The sequence below is a fragment of the Sesamum indicum genome, linkage group LG7, assembly GCF_026168435.1.
Source record: "Sesamum indicum cultivar Baizhima isolate 11 linkage group LG7, ASM2616843v1, whole genome shotgun sequence".
Classification (NCBI taxonomy): domain Eukaryota; kingdom Viridiplantae; phylum Streptophyta; class Magnoliopsida; order Lamiales; family Pedaliaceae; genus Sesamum; species Sesamum indicum.
This window is the reverse complement of record NC_142663.1, coordinates 4,175,649-4,191,349: the sequence shown is the minus strand read 5'-3', so window position 1 is coordinate 4,191,349 and position 15,701 is coordinate 4,175,649. Positions and strand designations below refer to the sequence as shown.

Below are 15,701 nucleotides of genomic sequence, written 5' to 3'. Positions count from 1 at the left end.
GATTGAAATTTGAAAAGGAGGACTTTACAAAATCAGCCTTTTCAGTTGGGCTTCACCAGAGCGCTGAAACAGATTTAGCCAGTTTTGATTCTGGAACTAGAGATTACAATAGGCCCAGAAAACTGGGACTCGACCCGGATCTGTCTCGTTTGGTGGGTTTGGTATTAATTTAGTTTTAATTTAGATGAGTTCAGGACGAGGTACGGGTTTTGGGTGGACAAGCTGCCATCCCGAAACCCCCCATTCATATTTTAATAGGGTGAATAGCAGTTTATCTCTTTATAATATTAAAAATAAGCACATTACTCTCTATAAAAAAAAATATAGCAATTTACCCTTTTATACTTTTAAAATAAAGCAATTTACCTCCTTATATAAGGAGATAAATTGCTTCATTTTAAAAACACAGGGGGTTAAATTATTGTATTTTAAAAAATATATAGAGGTAAATCGCTATTTATTTTTCTTAAGGATGTAATTTGCTCATTTGCAATATCACAAGGGAGTTGCTTGCATTTTTTCCTATTTTAATACATTATTAATAAAAAATTATAGTATTATATGTAAATCCTTAGCAATTTTGTGTATATCTAACACTATATGAGAAATACAAAAAATAAAAAATTAGTTGATGAGAAAATTAATAATTTAGATAAATGTATACTTTGTGTTACACAATTCATTTAGATTGAAAACTACGTTAACATATTTAAATCTAAACTAACATTATTTATTAAAAAATAAAATATTAGTTGAATGTATTCTTTGTATTATATATTCTTGTAGATCGTTAAATGATATTACTTGATGAAAAAATTAATAATTTAGATAAACGCATACTTTGTCTTATAATTCATTTCAGATTGAGAACTAATAAAGGTATTTAAGTGTGAATTGATGTTAGTTATTCAAAGAATAAAATATTAGTTGAATGTATTCATTGTAGATCGTAAAATAATATTACTTGATGAGAAAAGTAATAATTTAAATGAACGTATACTTTTTATTTTATACAATTCATTTAAATTGAAATTATGTTAATGTATTTAAATCTAAACTGATATTACTTAATAAAAAAATAAAAAATTAATTTAATCATGAATATATTTAAGTCTAAATAAATTATAAATTTAAGTTATTTAACTCTAATTAATAATTATTAACTAAATGATAATACAAATTGTAAAAAATTAAAAAAAAAAAAAGGACTTATAAGTCAAAATCCTCTTTAAACTTTGGCAGGGATGGGTGAATTTGGTTGGCAAGTCTCGAGTTTGAGCGAAGTCCCAAACTCACCCTGTTGTCATCCATATTTTCGATACTTATTATAAAAATGAATTGATATGTAATTTTATTTTCAATTCTTATTTTTAGGTTTTCCAAACGAGATTATAGTTTTATATTAATTTTATGTGAGAACGAAATATGTTTGTTTGAAATATTTTGACTTTATCTTTTATAGGTATGAATATTTCGTTTAGATGAGTTAATTTTGGTGTTTTCTCATTCATGAAAATATAAGATAAAATAAAAGTATATTCGATACTGTTATTTTTAGAAGTACTTTTCTCGTCTTTTGTTATTTTCATGAGGAAAAATTTCTTTTTTTGTCTCAAAATTTTGGTCTTATTTAGCAAAAGTATATACATAATACACACTTAATTAGCAAAAAACAAAACAAAAGGAAGAAAGAAAAAGAAAGAGGGAGACAACGGAATAAGGGGAAGAAAAAGAGGAATTTTCTTCTCAACACCTCTCTATATATAATATATGCATATATGTATATTGAAAGAGTCGAAATGGCTTAGTACTTGAAAAGAACGCAATGGAAATATAAAAATGAGCACTGATGTAGGTCGCACGAAATCAGGATCGGATCGCCGAGTCGGATCGTAGTATTTGGGTCGTTGAATCCTTCTTTCGAACTACCTGTTAGTGGATCCTGAGAACAAAGCAAACGTGAGACTAGCCGAGTAGCCCTCGGCGATGGCCCTCCGATGATTAAGTTAGAAAAGTGAGGTCGAAAAGATGAAAACGAGATCGAATGAGATCACGAAATAGCGGTAAATGATAAATAAAACGTGCTTTGAATAATCATAAATGGGGCTATTTATAGCCGTACGGTATCGTCTAGGAGAACGCCACGTGTCCTCCTTAAGATGCTGCTACGTCATCATGATCCTAAGGCCTTAATTTGTTCCGTGGTCAAAATTGGTCAAAATGGTCAAAATAGTCAACTATGGGGGTTTAAATGCCTCAAATTTATAGGGGTATTTAGATAATTTAATAAACTCCTTCATCAAGCATATTTAAATTCTAAATCGGAAGGGAATTATTCTTTAATTCTGGATGAAGCACGGCACACATCATATGGATGTAGTATTTAGTGCAAGTCTTAATAGAATTCTGGATTCCCATTCTTGAAATTATCGACTTGGAATATTTTAGATCCATTCCTCAAAAATTAGTTTTATAGCTGCTAATCAGATGTACAACCCAACTTCACTGGCTGATAGTGATCTGTGGGCTTTGTTGCAATGCATGAAGAATAGAGGAATAAAGACAATAAATTCCAAATGAGAACTTGCTCTTATTCATTTCATTCAACATTACAAAGTGAAATGAAATTGCTTGAATAGATTATAAAACAACGAATCTAATTGACTTTTCAATTTGAAGACTTTTTTCAAATTTTTCTCCTACGATGGTCAGCACACGCGAAGACCAATGAGATCTCTTCTACGTCGAACACACACTACACCACAAGGTGGTCTACAGCAAACCTTACTAGAGTTAAGGTGTATGTAGTATATGAGATTTGATTATACTATTAGCTTCACAAATCAAACTTGAGAGGACTTTGCTTTAGCTTGAAACTAGTAATTCAAGAAAAACAAGAGAATAGAGAAAAGAAAGGGAGGAGGAGGTTGTCGAGATGATGAGAGTAAGGTAGGAGTGTCATCTTTTGTATCATAAACAAAGTGACATACACATAAGTCTATACACAAGCATAAAAAGACATCCTAGATAAAAGTTTTATGTATACATGTATGGTTCTTCCACATGCCATCTCCCAGCCTTAGTCTAGGTCACAGAATTGGTCGACTTGTACATACGGTGTCTTTTTGCAATTAGGGTTTTGCCCCCTGGTTGGCTTGTACCTAGTTTCTCCATAAAATTTGCAGTAGTGTAGATCAATATCGTCCTTTTAGTACAACATGCAACCATTCTTATATGCATCAATCTTATCAATAGGTAAACCTAAGTCTCTTATCAACTTTTTCGTACTATAATAATCTAAGGAAGGGTGTGCTCATGGGGTAATATCTTATTAGCCTACTACGATATTCGATCATATGTTTGCTTAGAAAAATGAACCTCGGCCTTGATATCCACCAACTTAGCAACAGATGTCAATTGAGATTGGGTGCAACTGTTTCACAACAATTACTTGGCAGCATGCACTACATCTTAAAATCGATCTACCAACCCAAACACATAATCATAGGGCCCCCAACCGTAATATAAATTAGGCTCGGCATCAGTAGGACATGACCTCGTACCATCGTCATGCGCACTATCCTGGTTTTAATTACACTAGAAAGCTGGCCCGACGGCATCGAAACCATCCTCTGTGCCAAATCCATCTACGCTGTACTACCCAGTGCGTATTGGTACCCTCCTCCTTATGAGCAGCGGGAGCTTGCTCATCCTGCAAAGGGGGCGCAGTGACGGCCTCAATGTACTCCTGCACCCTCTCCTCGCCATGTAAAGTTCAATTATAATACTTCAGCATAAAATCTTTCATATACAAGTTAAAATTTACCTCATCAGGGTTTTGAAAACTTTATTTTTGCACTTCTGACAAGAACACTTAATTTTCTCACCGTCCATATATGCATGTTGAGACTTGGTTCATTCTATAAATGCAGTAACACCATCCTCAAACTCCGGTGCAAGATCCGCCCCTCCTCGACATCTTCTTCTCATATATTTATCTCATCAACTATCTTAACATGATGAGTCCTACAAACACACACACATATATATTATAACATCAAATTTATTTGATAAAAGTACAACAAATATAATTGACAAATAAAGGGTTAAAGTTGTTACCTAATCAAAATAACTTCAAATATCAAATAAAAATTCAAGAGATATTGACAAATGAGAGTGGAAAAATATGGTGGGGTAGTGAGAGATCAAGAAAATTCGAGAAAGATTGAGGAAATAGAGAGAATAGAAGAAGAATGGAAGAAAATAGTGAAATTAAATGGAAAGAGAGAACATATATATATATATATAGAGAGAGAGAGAGAGAGAGAGAGAAAGAGAGGGAAATTGGAATGGTTCCCGGCACACAAAAATAGCCCTTAAAAATTAGTCATTAATATGCAATCTATAACGGTCTTAGGACCACATATAGGAATGGTTTTGTATCCGTTAAAATATAGCTGTTGTACTATCTTTCGGACATTTTTAGTAATACAATATTAGTAATACGGGAAAAATCCAGAGACCCCCCCTGTGATAATAGGAATGTTCAAAAACCCCCCTATGAAAATTAAAGTATCAAATACACCCCCTATGATATAAAATAAAGTTCAAAAAACCCCCTCCGTACAAAAATTGGGCCACACGCGCTTTGACTGCGATTTTTCTATAAAAATATATTTTTTTTTGATATTTTTGCCCTTCTCTCACATTTAACATATAATATTATATATATGTATTTAAGAATTAAATATTATTTTATATAATAATTATTTAATTAAAATATGATATATTTTTATTAATAATAAAATATTTTTTTATATAATAATTACTTAATTATTTATATAATAAAATATTATTTTAATTAAATTAAAATTAATTTTATATATAATTTAAAAAAAAAAAGCAGCGGCGGCGTCGTCGCCGCCGCTGCTGAAGAGGAGGGCCGGCGCCCTCCTCACCATGGGCGACGGCCGTCGCCCAACGCAGCAAGGGCGACGGCCGTCGCCCATCATCTGGGCGACGCGGTCGCCCATCCAGCGAGGGCGACCGCGTCGCCCTCCATTTCTGGGCGACGACGGCCGCCCAGATCTGGGCAGCCGGCGTCACCCAAATGGGCGCCGGGGGAGGGGGAGGATAGGGGAGGGGGGAGGGAAGGGTGGGTTTGGAGGTGGAAGGGGTAGGGGAGCGGGGAAGAAGATGGAGGTGGGGGTTGGGGGTTTGGGGGGTGGGAGGTGGGGGTGGGGGGAATGGGGTATAATTATTATTTTTTAATTTTTTTTATAAATTATAATTATATGTATTATAAATATATGTTAAAAATTATAAATTAAAATAATTATATTAATAAGCCTAGTTGACCGATTTGACTAGAAGGGTATTTTAGTCATTGTTTCTAAAAAAATAGATTCAAATTGACCAGGGGGCTGTGTGATTATTTATTGGTAACCTAGGGGTGATTTTTGATATTAAAAATTTCATAAGGGGGTTTTTGATATTTTGTTATATCACAGGGGGGCAAAATGGATTTAACCCTTAGTAATACATGCAAATTATTCCAACTTGTAACATATATAGATATGGTCCTTGTAACACATTCCGTTTGAAAAAAAAAAACTCATACTTAGGAACGAGTTTTGTAATATTTGTCCAGTTATGTACTAAAAGCGTCTCAAATTGTACCTCATTTGAAATGGATTTTACCAACTGTCATTTGTTAGGCACGAATTGTCTCATATATAGGAACGATCTCCTTAAGACCGTTCCTACCTTTAATACGTGATCCAAAATGAGCTCCAATTATTTACTGTTACAAGTTTGAACCAGTACAATACAATAGGAACTTATACCAACATAAATCAGGGATACAGTTTTTAGAACCAGTACTTTAATTATAGTAAATCGCATACTGATTGGCCGCCCAGTAGTGATCAATAATAACTTTAGCACTGAACAAACCCAAAAGTCTCGAGATAACTCAGGCTTTTGAACCTATCCTTTAATTTGATATGCCTTTACTCGTTAACAAGTCAAACGTTCAATCACCATTCTACCGCATCTTCTTTTTTCTTTCCTTTCCTTTCTATTCCATTTTTTTTTTTTTTATCATTTTTCAGTTGTAAGAGAGCCTTACATTTCAACACATTTTTAAAATATTAAGATACATTGCTTATGTTTCTGAAGAGTTTGCCATGATATACCTGGTCCATGCATAATATCATGAAAAATGAAAATAAATTAGTAGATTTTAGACTTCCTATATAATCTTCTCGCGTAACCCCTTGATATCACGTACACAACCTCACATCGTATTTACTATCACCTATTTTGTCCTTATTAAAAATTTGAATTCTTACATTAGTCTATTTCCTATCTCATCCTTAATAAGAAAAGATCCAACTGGACCATAATAGTACCCTCACCAATTATTTCCACCAACTATCAAGTTTTGAAATATTCTTTGCAACACATACAAGAAACAAGTAAGGCACATTATCAAGTGTACTAATCTAGTCTCAGTATATGATAATAATAATATAATGAACCCAATTCAACTTTATTGTGACTTATACGTGAAAAAACTTGTCCATGAACAAGAAATCTATTCATTAGCTTTAAACTCAACATTTGTTTTCCTTATATCTTATCCACATAGTTACGTCAAAATTATCATCCTTAAACTCAAATATCCTCATATATATTGGCATTACAAAACTTATTGAGTACCAATAATGTCATCTCATTCATCTAATAAATGTTACACAAGTTCAAATCATCTTTTAAGGCATCTTCATAATATTATTTACGTAAAATATAATTGATAAATTGTAAATCTCAAGACACACATTACAAATCGAACACCATTTTTTTCAAATTATGAATCATAAATTTAGCTAAGGTGCTTGAACTATTTCTACTCGAGGTATCTGCAACTACATTTGCCCTTTTTAAGATGAAAATCAATAGTGAATTCATGATCTTTTAACAATTTTATTCATTTTCTTTGTTTCAAAGTCAACTTTTACTGCATCAAAGCATATTTTTTAAACCCTCATGATCATTGAAAATCTGAAATTTTTTCCATACAAATAATGTCTTCAAATATTTAATCCATGCACAACTGCTGCTAACTCCAAATCATGTGTGGAGTAATTTAACTAGTGGGTCTTTGATTGATGGGATGAGTACGAAATTTCCTTTCTATTTGTACTAATACACATGCTAAATATTGTTTCAAAACTATCAGTATGGATCCTGTATCCACCAATCAGTGCCAAATCCAAAATATAAATTGATGCTAATCTTTTCTTTAGCTCATCAAAACTTTATGGACACTATCCAGTCAAGGCTACCCGACAATTATGAGGAAACCCTCGACAAAATTCCTTATATTACCTAGCTAGTTCCAAGAAACTTCGATCTTCGATCTCATTCTTCGATAGTTCCAACCCATAATAGCTTTCAACTTTGTAGGATCAGGCATAACTCTATCACCAAATATTACATATCCTATAAAACTACCTTTCAACCAAGATTTTCACTTACTTAACATACAACTCTTTTTCTTTTAAGAACTGCAACAAGTTTTTCTCTTTTTTCCAAAATGTTCTGCATTGCTTTCCCGTACTCCTCGAATACACTAAGACGTCATCTCTAGGAACCACCCCAAATTACCCCAAATATACATATATATATATATATATTAATGTTTGATTCATCAATGTCTTTATCAAATGTTTAGAGTAGGGTGCCCTTATGTGAGAGGTGTTTTATCTGTTTTCCTTAGGTAGGTCAGAGATCATAGTGACTTTCGATCTGCTGGTTTTTTATTAATATAATTTCATTGCTCATTAATCAAAAAAAAAAATGATGAAATTAGTGTTACAATTTGATTTGAATTTGAAGTTTTAAAACTTCAAAATATTATTTCAATTTTAATTTTCAAATTAAAGTGTGTAACACCCTATTTAATTTTGTAACACCCCACTAATGACCATTATTTCTATTTTAATTTTTGGGTGTTACATGTCATATCCTAACACTATAAATAGAAGAGGTCCTAAGGGTCTAGGCACACACACAACTCACTCTTGCATCTCAATTCTCACACTCCTATTCTTCTTATTACATTGTTTTGGGCAACTTGATAAGGTCTAGTTCTTTAGTCTTTTTGCGAACGTGCTCACAATAAAAGATATCGGTTGAGGCATTCTTGGGTTTTATCTTGGGGTGGTGGTGAGCCGATAGTACCTGCACAGAGGGAGGCCATCACGATCTTAAGATAGCGTCAAGTGACGCGACTCCTACAGGCCAGCCGTTTTATATTTATTTACATATATCACATGCATTATTTATCTTGATTTGCCAAAGTTTTTTTAACAATAAACTAATATTTTTCAAAACAATTAGAAATCCACCATAGAAAAAAGACTTTTATTATATGTTCTTATTATAGTACTTTCCAACTGAAAAATAAAATAATAGAAAAGAAAAAGATTTGGATGAACTAGAATTTTTCATATAAGAGAAATTTTGTGCATACATATTAGAAAGTTGTGGGTTAAAGAAACATGGCACAATTTTTCTTTCTGGGACTGAATTTGTACAGTTTTGCCATATATCGATCTCCCTTTCCTTGACAAAATCATAGAGTTTATTTTCACCAACGAATCAATTTATTAGTACAATATCATGACAGGAAAAACATATATTATGCTACAAATGACAATGCCTTATTCGCATACAAATAGTATATATAATGAAATCAAATGAAGGGAAACGTATATAGATGTATATGTTTATAGAACCATGTCCCGGATGTAATCTTGGTGATCTTTCTTTGTCCACCTTGGGGGAATGCTCTGTTCATTCCTAAAGAAATTCTTAGGATCGACAGCAGTTTTCACCATAACCAATCGATCGAAATTGTTTTTGAAGTACTTGATGCCCCAAACGCTTGCTCGTTCATAACTTATCTTCCCTTCATTGTTATTCACTCCAATGTCGAGATCTCTATAATTGATGTATGCTGCCCTTGGGAACCTGGAAACGTAAGGAGCCATGTAACTGTAAAGCCTCCTAATCCAACTTATGTATCGGTCGGAATTTTGAGCCTCTTCTTCTTCCCAGTACACTAGATGTTGAATTTTGTACAAATTACCAGCCCTATGAGGAAATGGAATTGCGGATTCAGAAATTTCATCCATTCTTCCACCGTATGGACTCAAGATGACCTCGGCCTCCTCGGCTTCGGGTTCATAGAACAGTCTCCAAATGCCTTCAAACCCGTATTCGGGAATGGGTTTCTGTACATAATCGGCTTTTGCTTTGAAGTATCTTACGTCGGGTTGTGTCCTATTCAACAAAACTTCACGTGATTCTATGGGGAACCCGGCAAAATACAAGATGGATTGGATCCAACTCATTTCCATGCAGTCTTCTCTTAGCAAGCCCAATTCAGGGAAACTTTCTTGCATCAACGGGAGCAATTTGTCAATCCCGCCAAGGAAAATTGAATTAAAGGAAGCACGAACAGTCATGTTCCTTCCATCCTGGTTGGAATTCACCCTTCTTATGAGGATTCTGATGAACAAATTTGGGTCGAATCTATGTGCAATGTATTGCCAGCGATGGATGAGTTGAGTGGCATTTTGTTCCAAAGTCTTGTCGATTGTGAAAACAGTGACTCTTTCTGGAACATCCACTAATTGTACTTTCCACGCGAGAATGACACCGAAACTGGCACCACCACCACCTCTAATGGCCCAGAATAAGTCCTCACCCATCGACTCTCTGTCGAGAATCCTGCCATTAACGTCTACTATTCTTGCATCAATAACATTATCTGCAGCCATGCCATATTTTCTGAGCAATATGCCGTAGCCTCCTCCACTGATGTGGCCACCAACACCAACAGTTGGGCAAACACCAGCTGGAAACCCTAGTATTGGGCTTTTCTCCGCGATCCTATAATATAACGATCCAATGGTTGCACCAGCTCCAATCCATGCAGTTTTCTGCTCAGCATCAACTGTTACTTTACTAAGGTTGATCAAATCAATGATCACGAATGGGACTTCAGATGCATAAGACAGTCCCTCGTAGTCATGGCCACCACTTCTAGTTCTAATTTGCATGTCATTTTCTTTGGCACAATAGATGACAGGCGTTATGTGGGATTCGTGCTCCGGAGTTATGATCACTAGGGGTTTTGGGGTGGATTGCGACGTGAATCTCAGGTTTTGAATCGAAAATCGCAGGATGGAGGAGTAAGATGAGTTGGTTGGGGTGTAAACAACCCTCGAAATGGAGGTGTAGTTATGAAACTCTTCTGATAGACATTCGAGAAAATCGTCGTGGTCATCAGCAGAAGCTGCCGACGAGGACGAAAAGATAACAAAAAGAATGAAGAAAAGAGTGGAAATGGATGGAGTCTTCATGATTTTGAGATTCTGTAGTTTGTGTTTTGGGAGCAGAATTGCGCTCTATTTATAATGCAACATGCTGAGGGGGAACTGAGCAAACTTTCTTGCAATTTGGATGTGAACATCATGAGTTAAAATCCTGTGACTTTTATTTTCGATGACTAGACCATAATTCAAGAATATTATCTAGATTGAAAATAACTCGTCCCGCAGATGCATTTCTTTGAACATTGTTCTTTTTCCCATGAGCAAAAATAGATAGCAGCCATGCATGATTATATATATAATAGCAAGTTTGTATATTTCAAGTGGATATATATTTGTCATATATGTGTGTGTGTGTGTGGAAATGAGGTGGTTTTTTTTGGATGTTGTTTCACGGAAGCCTCTGATTTTTCACAAAATTAGTAAATAATCTAGTGTTAATTGATCGTTTCAAAGTCGGATGTTTGACATTTTTGGTCCATTAAATATGGTACAGCTTCTGTAATGAAAGCTTTAAGCTCCCGCGTGTACGAAATCACAAAATGTCTGTCCTATATATCTGATGATGTCAAAGAGATGACTAATAGTAGGTACATCAACTATAATGTTTAATTATGATTAATTATCATAATTAATAATAGATAGTTATAGTAAATGATTATTGACCATGGTTACGCAATGGTTCTCGGTCGTGATTTTTGCGATAGTGGCTAAAACATTTGTTATTGTTAAAAGTCATGACAAATATTTTGATCATGACTTTTAGCTGTGGCAAACGATTGCGACCCAACCTTTAATCATTGAGGATCTCGATCCGACCCATATAAGCGACCTGGATCAGAACAAGGTTTGCTTCGGCTTTCATTGAAATTGTTAATCAGTTCCTTTAATTATTTTAATTGCTTAACAACGAGTAAGTAAAGAGTAGATTAAATTATCTTCAGTCCTTTTCTAATTTTTAGATTAACTAAATTAGTTTATTTGTTTATTAGTGAATAATTAGTTAATTATTCAACTTTAATCAGTTACGTCGAAATTAATCAATTGAGATGCCTGATTTTACCTTAATTCGCTAGGCAAAAATAGTTAATTAATAGAATTAACTTATTCAGTTGACAAGTAATTTAGTGACTAATTTTATATTCATATTACAATTATATATGAGGAAAGGTATTTATCAATGAGATCAATTATTTGTTTAAATATATAATTTTTAACTAATTGATTAGTTCCTGGTAATTAGGTCTAGTTAATTCATCAATTTTGTTTGAAATAAGTGATTGTCCAATATCATTCTTTTTTCTTTTTTCTTTTAAAAACTTATCAATTACACTTAATTCTTTTTTCTTCTAAAAACTTAAAAGTTAATTGATAATTAGTTAATTGGCCCAATATCATTTTAATTGATTTTTATTAGTTATACTTCACTATTAAATAATACTTGTCAATTACTCATCTTAATTGAATTAATATAAGCATCTATTAAGTAAATATAAGAACAGTTGTTCCTGACATTGTTTAACATAAGAAGTTTGAAATATTCGGTGGAATCTGTAACAAATTATCAATGAATTCACTTTAACTAATTTGAATTGAATTAGTACTCTAAAATTAAAAAATTGAGTTTGGAATACTAAATCACTCATCTGTTGGTAATCATCCTCATATTCCAACTAATTTTACCAATTATATTTAGTTAAAACTAATCAAAATATAAAAGAAAATATGATATATTTTAGTATATGAATATAGATATAACTAGTGTGCAACTATGTTAAGGTATATACGACTATGAGTATATTAAGGTATATACTCATAGTTTTAAATATATTGGAATAATAGGATGGTTGTGCAGAGAAACTATTAGTCCAGTTTCTTCGAGATAAGTCCAGTTGTGTACCACAATGGTCATCTGGCTTGATGGTGAGTGCCATTTAAAATTATATTGTTATTTTCAAAATTGAAGAAATATTATATGTCATTGTGCATGGCTGCTGGTCAATTTGAACCTATATTTAAAAAATAATGACTAAAACACCCCTTCTAATCAAGCGGTCAAAATAAGTCTATTTATATATAGTAATTTAAATTTATAATATATATAATTTACAACTATTAAAATATATTTATAATATATATAATTATAATTTAAAAAAAATTCAAACTAAGAATTATAATCCCCCAACCACCCCCCCCCCCCCACTCCCACTTGCTTCGCCCCAACCCCCAGCCTCCCCCCTCCCCTTCCCTCACCCCACTGCCCGTAATGTAGGCGAACGCTGTTGCCTAGAAGTGGGAGTCGCCCTCGCTGCATTGGGCTACGATCATCGCCCATGGGTGAGGAGGGCGCACGTGCGCCCTCTTCTTCAGACGCCGCCGCCGCTGCATTTTTTTTAAATATATAATTTTTTAATTAATTTAATTAAAATTATATTTTATTATATAAATAATTAAATAATTATTATAGAAAATAATATTTTTTTATTAATAAGTATATAATATTATATATTAGATGTGAGAAAAGGGTAAAAATATAAAAAACAAAAGTATTTTTATAGCAAATTCGCAGTCAAAAGCACGTGTGGGTCAATTTTTGCACAGAGGGAATTTTTTGAACTTTATTTTATATCACAGGAAAGGTATTCAATACTTTAATTTTCGTAGGAAATTTTTTAAACATTTGTTTATCACAGGGAATTTCTGGATTTTTCCCATTTTTCTTTGATAGGTCAGCGAGCTTGTTGTTGGCTCATGGTGACTTTCAATGTGCTGTTCATTTATTAATATAATTTCATTGCTCATTAATAATAATTAAAAAGAAACACGATGAAATTAGAAATCCACCATAGCAAAAAGACTTATATATATAAGTTCTTATTATAGTACTTTCCAACTGAAAAATAAAATAATAGATAAGAAAAAGATTTGGATGAACTAGAATTTTGCATATAAGAGATATTTTGTGCATACATATTAGAAAGTTGTGGGTTAAAGAAACATGGCACAATTTTTCGTTCTGGGACTGAATTTGTACAGTTTTGGGATATCGAACTCCCTTTCCTTGACAAAATCACAGAGTTTATTTTCACCAATGAATCAATTTATTAGTACAATATCATGACAGGAAAAACAAATCATTATGCTACAAATGACACCAAATATCTACTACAATGCCTTATTCGCATACAAATACTATATATAACGAAATCAAATGAAGGGAAGCGTATTTAGATGTATATGTTTATAAAACCATGTCCCGGATGTAATCTTAGTCATCTTTCTTTGTCCACCTTGGGGGAATGCTCTGTTCATTCCTAAAGAAATTCTTAGGATCGACAGCAGTTTTCACCCTAACCAATCGATCGAAATTGTTTTTGAAGTACTTGATGCCCCAAACACTTGCTCGTTCATAACTTATCTTCCCTTCATTGTTATTCACTCCAATGTCGAGATCTCTATAATTGATGTATGCTGCCCTTGGGAACCTGGAAACGTAAGGAGCCATGTAACTGTAAAGCCTCCTAATCCAACTTATGTATCGGTCGGAATTTTGAGCCTCTTCTTCTTCCCAGTACACCAGATGTTGGATTTTGTACAAATTACCAGCCCTATGAGGAAATGGAATTGCGGATTCAGAAATTTCATCCATTCTTCCACCGTATGGGCTTAAGATGACCTCGGCCTCCTCGGCTTCGGGTTCATAGAACAGTCTCCAAATGCCTTCAAGCCCATATTCGGGAATGGGTTTCTGTACATAATCGGCTTTTGCTTTGAAGTATCTTACGTTGGGTTGTGTCCTATTCAACAAAACTTCACGTGATTCTATGGGGAACCCGGCAAAATACAAGATGGATTGGATCCAACTCATTTCCATGCAGTCTTCTCTTAGCAAGCCCAATTCAGGGAAACTTTCTTGCATCAATGGGAGCAATTTGTCGATCCCGCCAAGGAAAATTGAATTAAAGGAAGCACGAACAGTCATGTTCCTTCCATCCTGGTTGGAATTCACCCTTCTTACGAGGATTCTGATGAACAAATTTGGGTCGAACCTATGTGCAATGTATTGCCAGCGATGGATGAGTTGAGTGGCATTTTGTTCCAAAGTCTTGTCGATTGTAAAAACAGTGACTCTTTCTGGAACATCCACTAATTGTACTTTCCACGCTAGAATGACACCGAAACTGGCACCTCCACCACCTCGAATGGCCCAGAATAAGTCCTCACCCATCGACTCTCTGTCGAGAATCCTGCCATTAACGTCTATTATTCTTGCATCAATAACATTATCTGCAGCCAAGCCGTATTTCCTGAGCAATATGCCGTAGCCTCCTCCACTGATGTGGCCACCAACACCAACAGTTGGGCAAACACCAGCTGGAAACCCTAGTATTGGGCTTTTCTCCGCGATCCTATAATATAACGAGCCAATGGTTGCACCAGCTCCAATCCATGCAGTTTTGTGCTCAGCATCAACTGTTACTTCACTAAGGTTGATCAAATCAATGATCACGAATGGGACTTCAGATACATAAGACAGTCCCTCGTAGTCATGCCCACCACTTCTAGTTCTAATTTGCATGTCATTTTCTTTGGCACAATAGACGACAGGCGGTATGTGGGATTCGTGCTCCGGAGTTATGATCACTAGAGGTTTTGGGGTGGATTGCGACGTGAATCTCAGGTTTTGAATCGAAAATCGCAGGATGGAGGCGTAAGATGAGTTGGCTGGGGTGTACACAACCCTCGAAATGGAGGTGTAGTTATGAAACTCTTCGGAGAGGCATTCGAGAAAATCATCGTGGTCGTCAGCAGAAGCTGCCGACGAGCACGAAAAGATAACAAAAAGAATGAAGAAAAGAGTGGAAATGGATGGAGTCTTCATGATTTTGAGATTTTGTAGTTTGTGTTTTGGGAGCAGAATTGCGCTCTATTTATAATGCAACATACTGAGGGGGAACTGAGCAAACTTGTTGCAATTTGAAGTTGGAAATGTGAACGTCATGAGCTAAAATCCTGTGACTTTTATTGTCGATGACTAGACCATAATTCAAGAACATTATCTAGATTGAAAATAACTCGTCCGCAGATGCATTTCTTTGAACATCATTCTTTTCCCCATGAACAAAAATAGATAGCAGCCATGATTATATATATATAAAAGCAAGTTTAGATAGCAGCCACATGATTATATATATAATAGCAAGTTTGTATATTTCAAGTGGATATATATTTGTTATATATATGTGTGTGTGTGGAAATGAGGTTGTTTTTTTTGGATGTTGTTTCACGGAAGCC

General features: G+C 34.3%; 1 protein-coding gene and 1 pseudogene across 1 annotated transcript; both read right to left on the bottom strand.

The window, feature by feature from the left end:
* Positions 1-8,689: 8,689 nt before the first annotated feature.
* Positions 8,690-10,467, bottom strand: LOC105162213 (tetrahydroberberine oxidase pseudogene; annotated as a pseudogene).
* A 2,995-nt stretch (positions 10,468-13,462) lies between these two features.
* LOC105162214 (tetrahydroberberine oxidase-like) lies at positions 13,463-15,437 on the bottom strand. Its single transcript, XM_011080207.3, has one exon. It carries the CDS (start codon positions 15,286-15,288, stop codon positions 13,675-13,677), a length of 1,614 nt encoding a protein of 537 aa, XP_011078509.1. The 5' UTR covers positions 15,289-15,437; the 3' UTR covers positions 13,463-13,674.
* Between the last annotated feature and the right edge of the window lie 264 nt (positions 15,438-15,701).

What these genes read in the sequence shown, in the direction of transcription:
- LOC105162214 (XM_011080207.3), bottom strand. Translation starts at nt 15,288, where the DNA reads ATGAAGACTCCATCCATTTCCACTCTTTTCTTCATTCTTTTTGTTATC.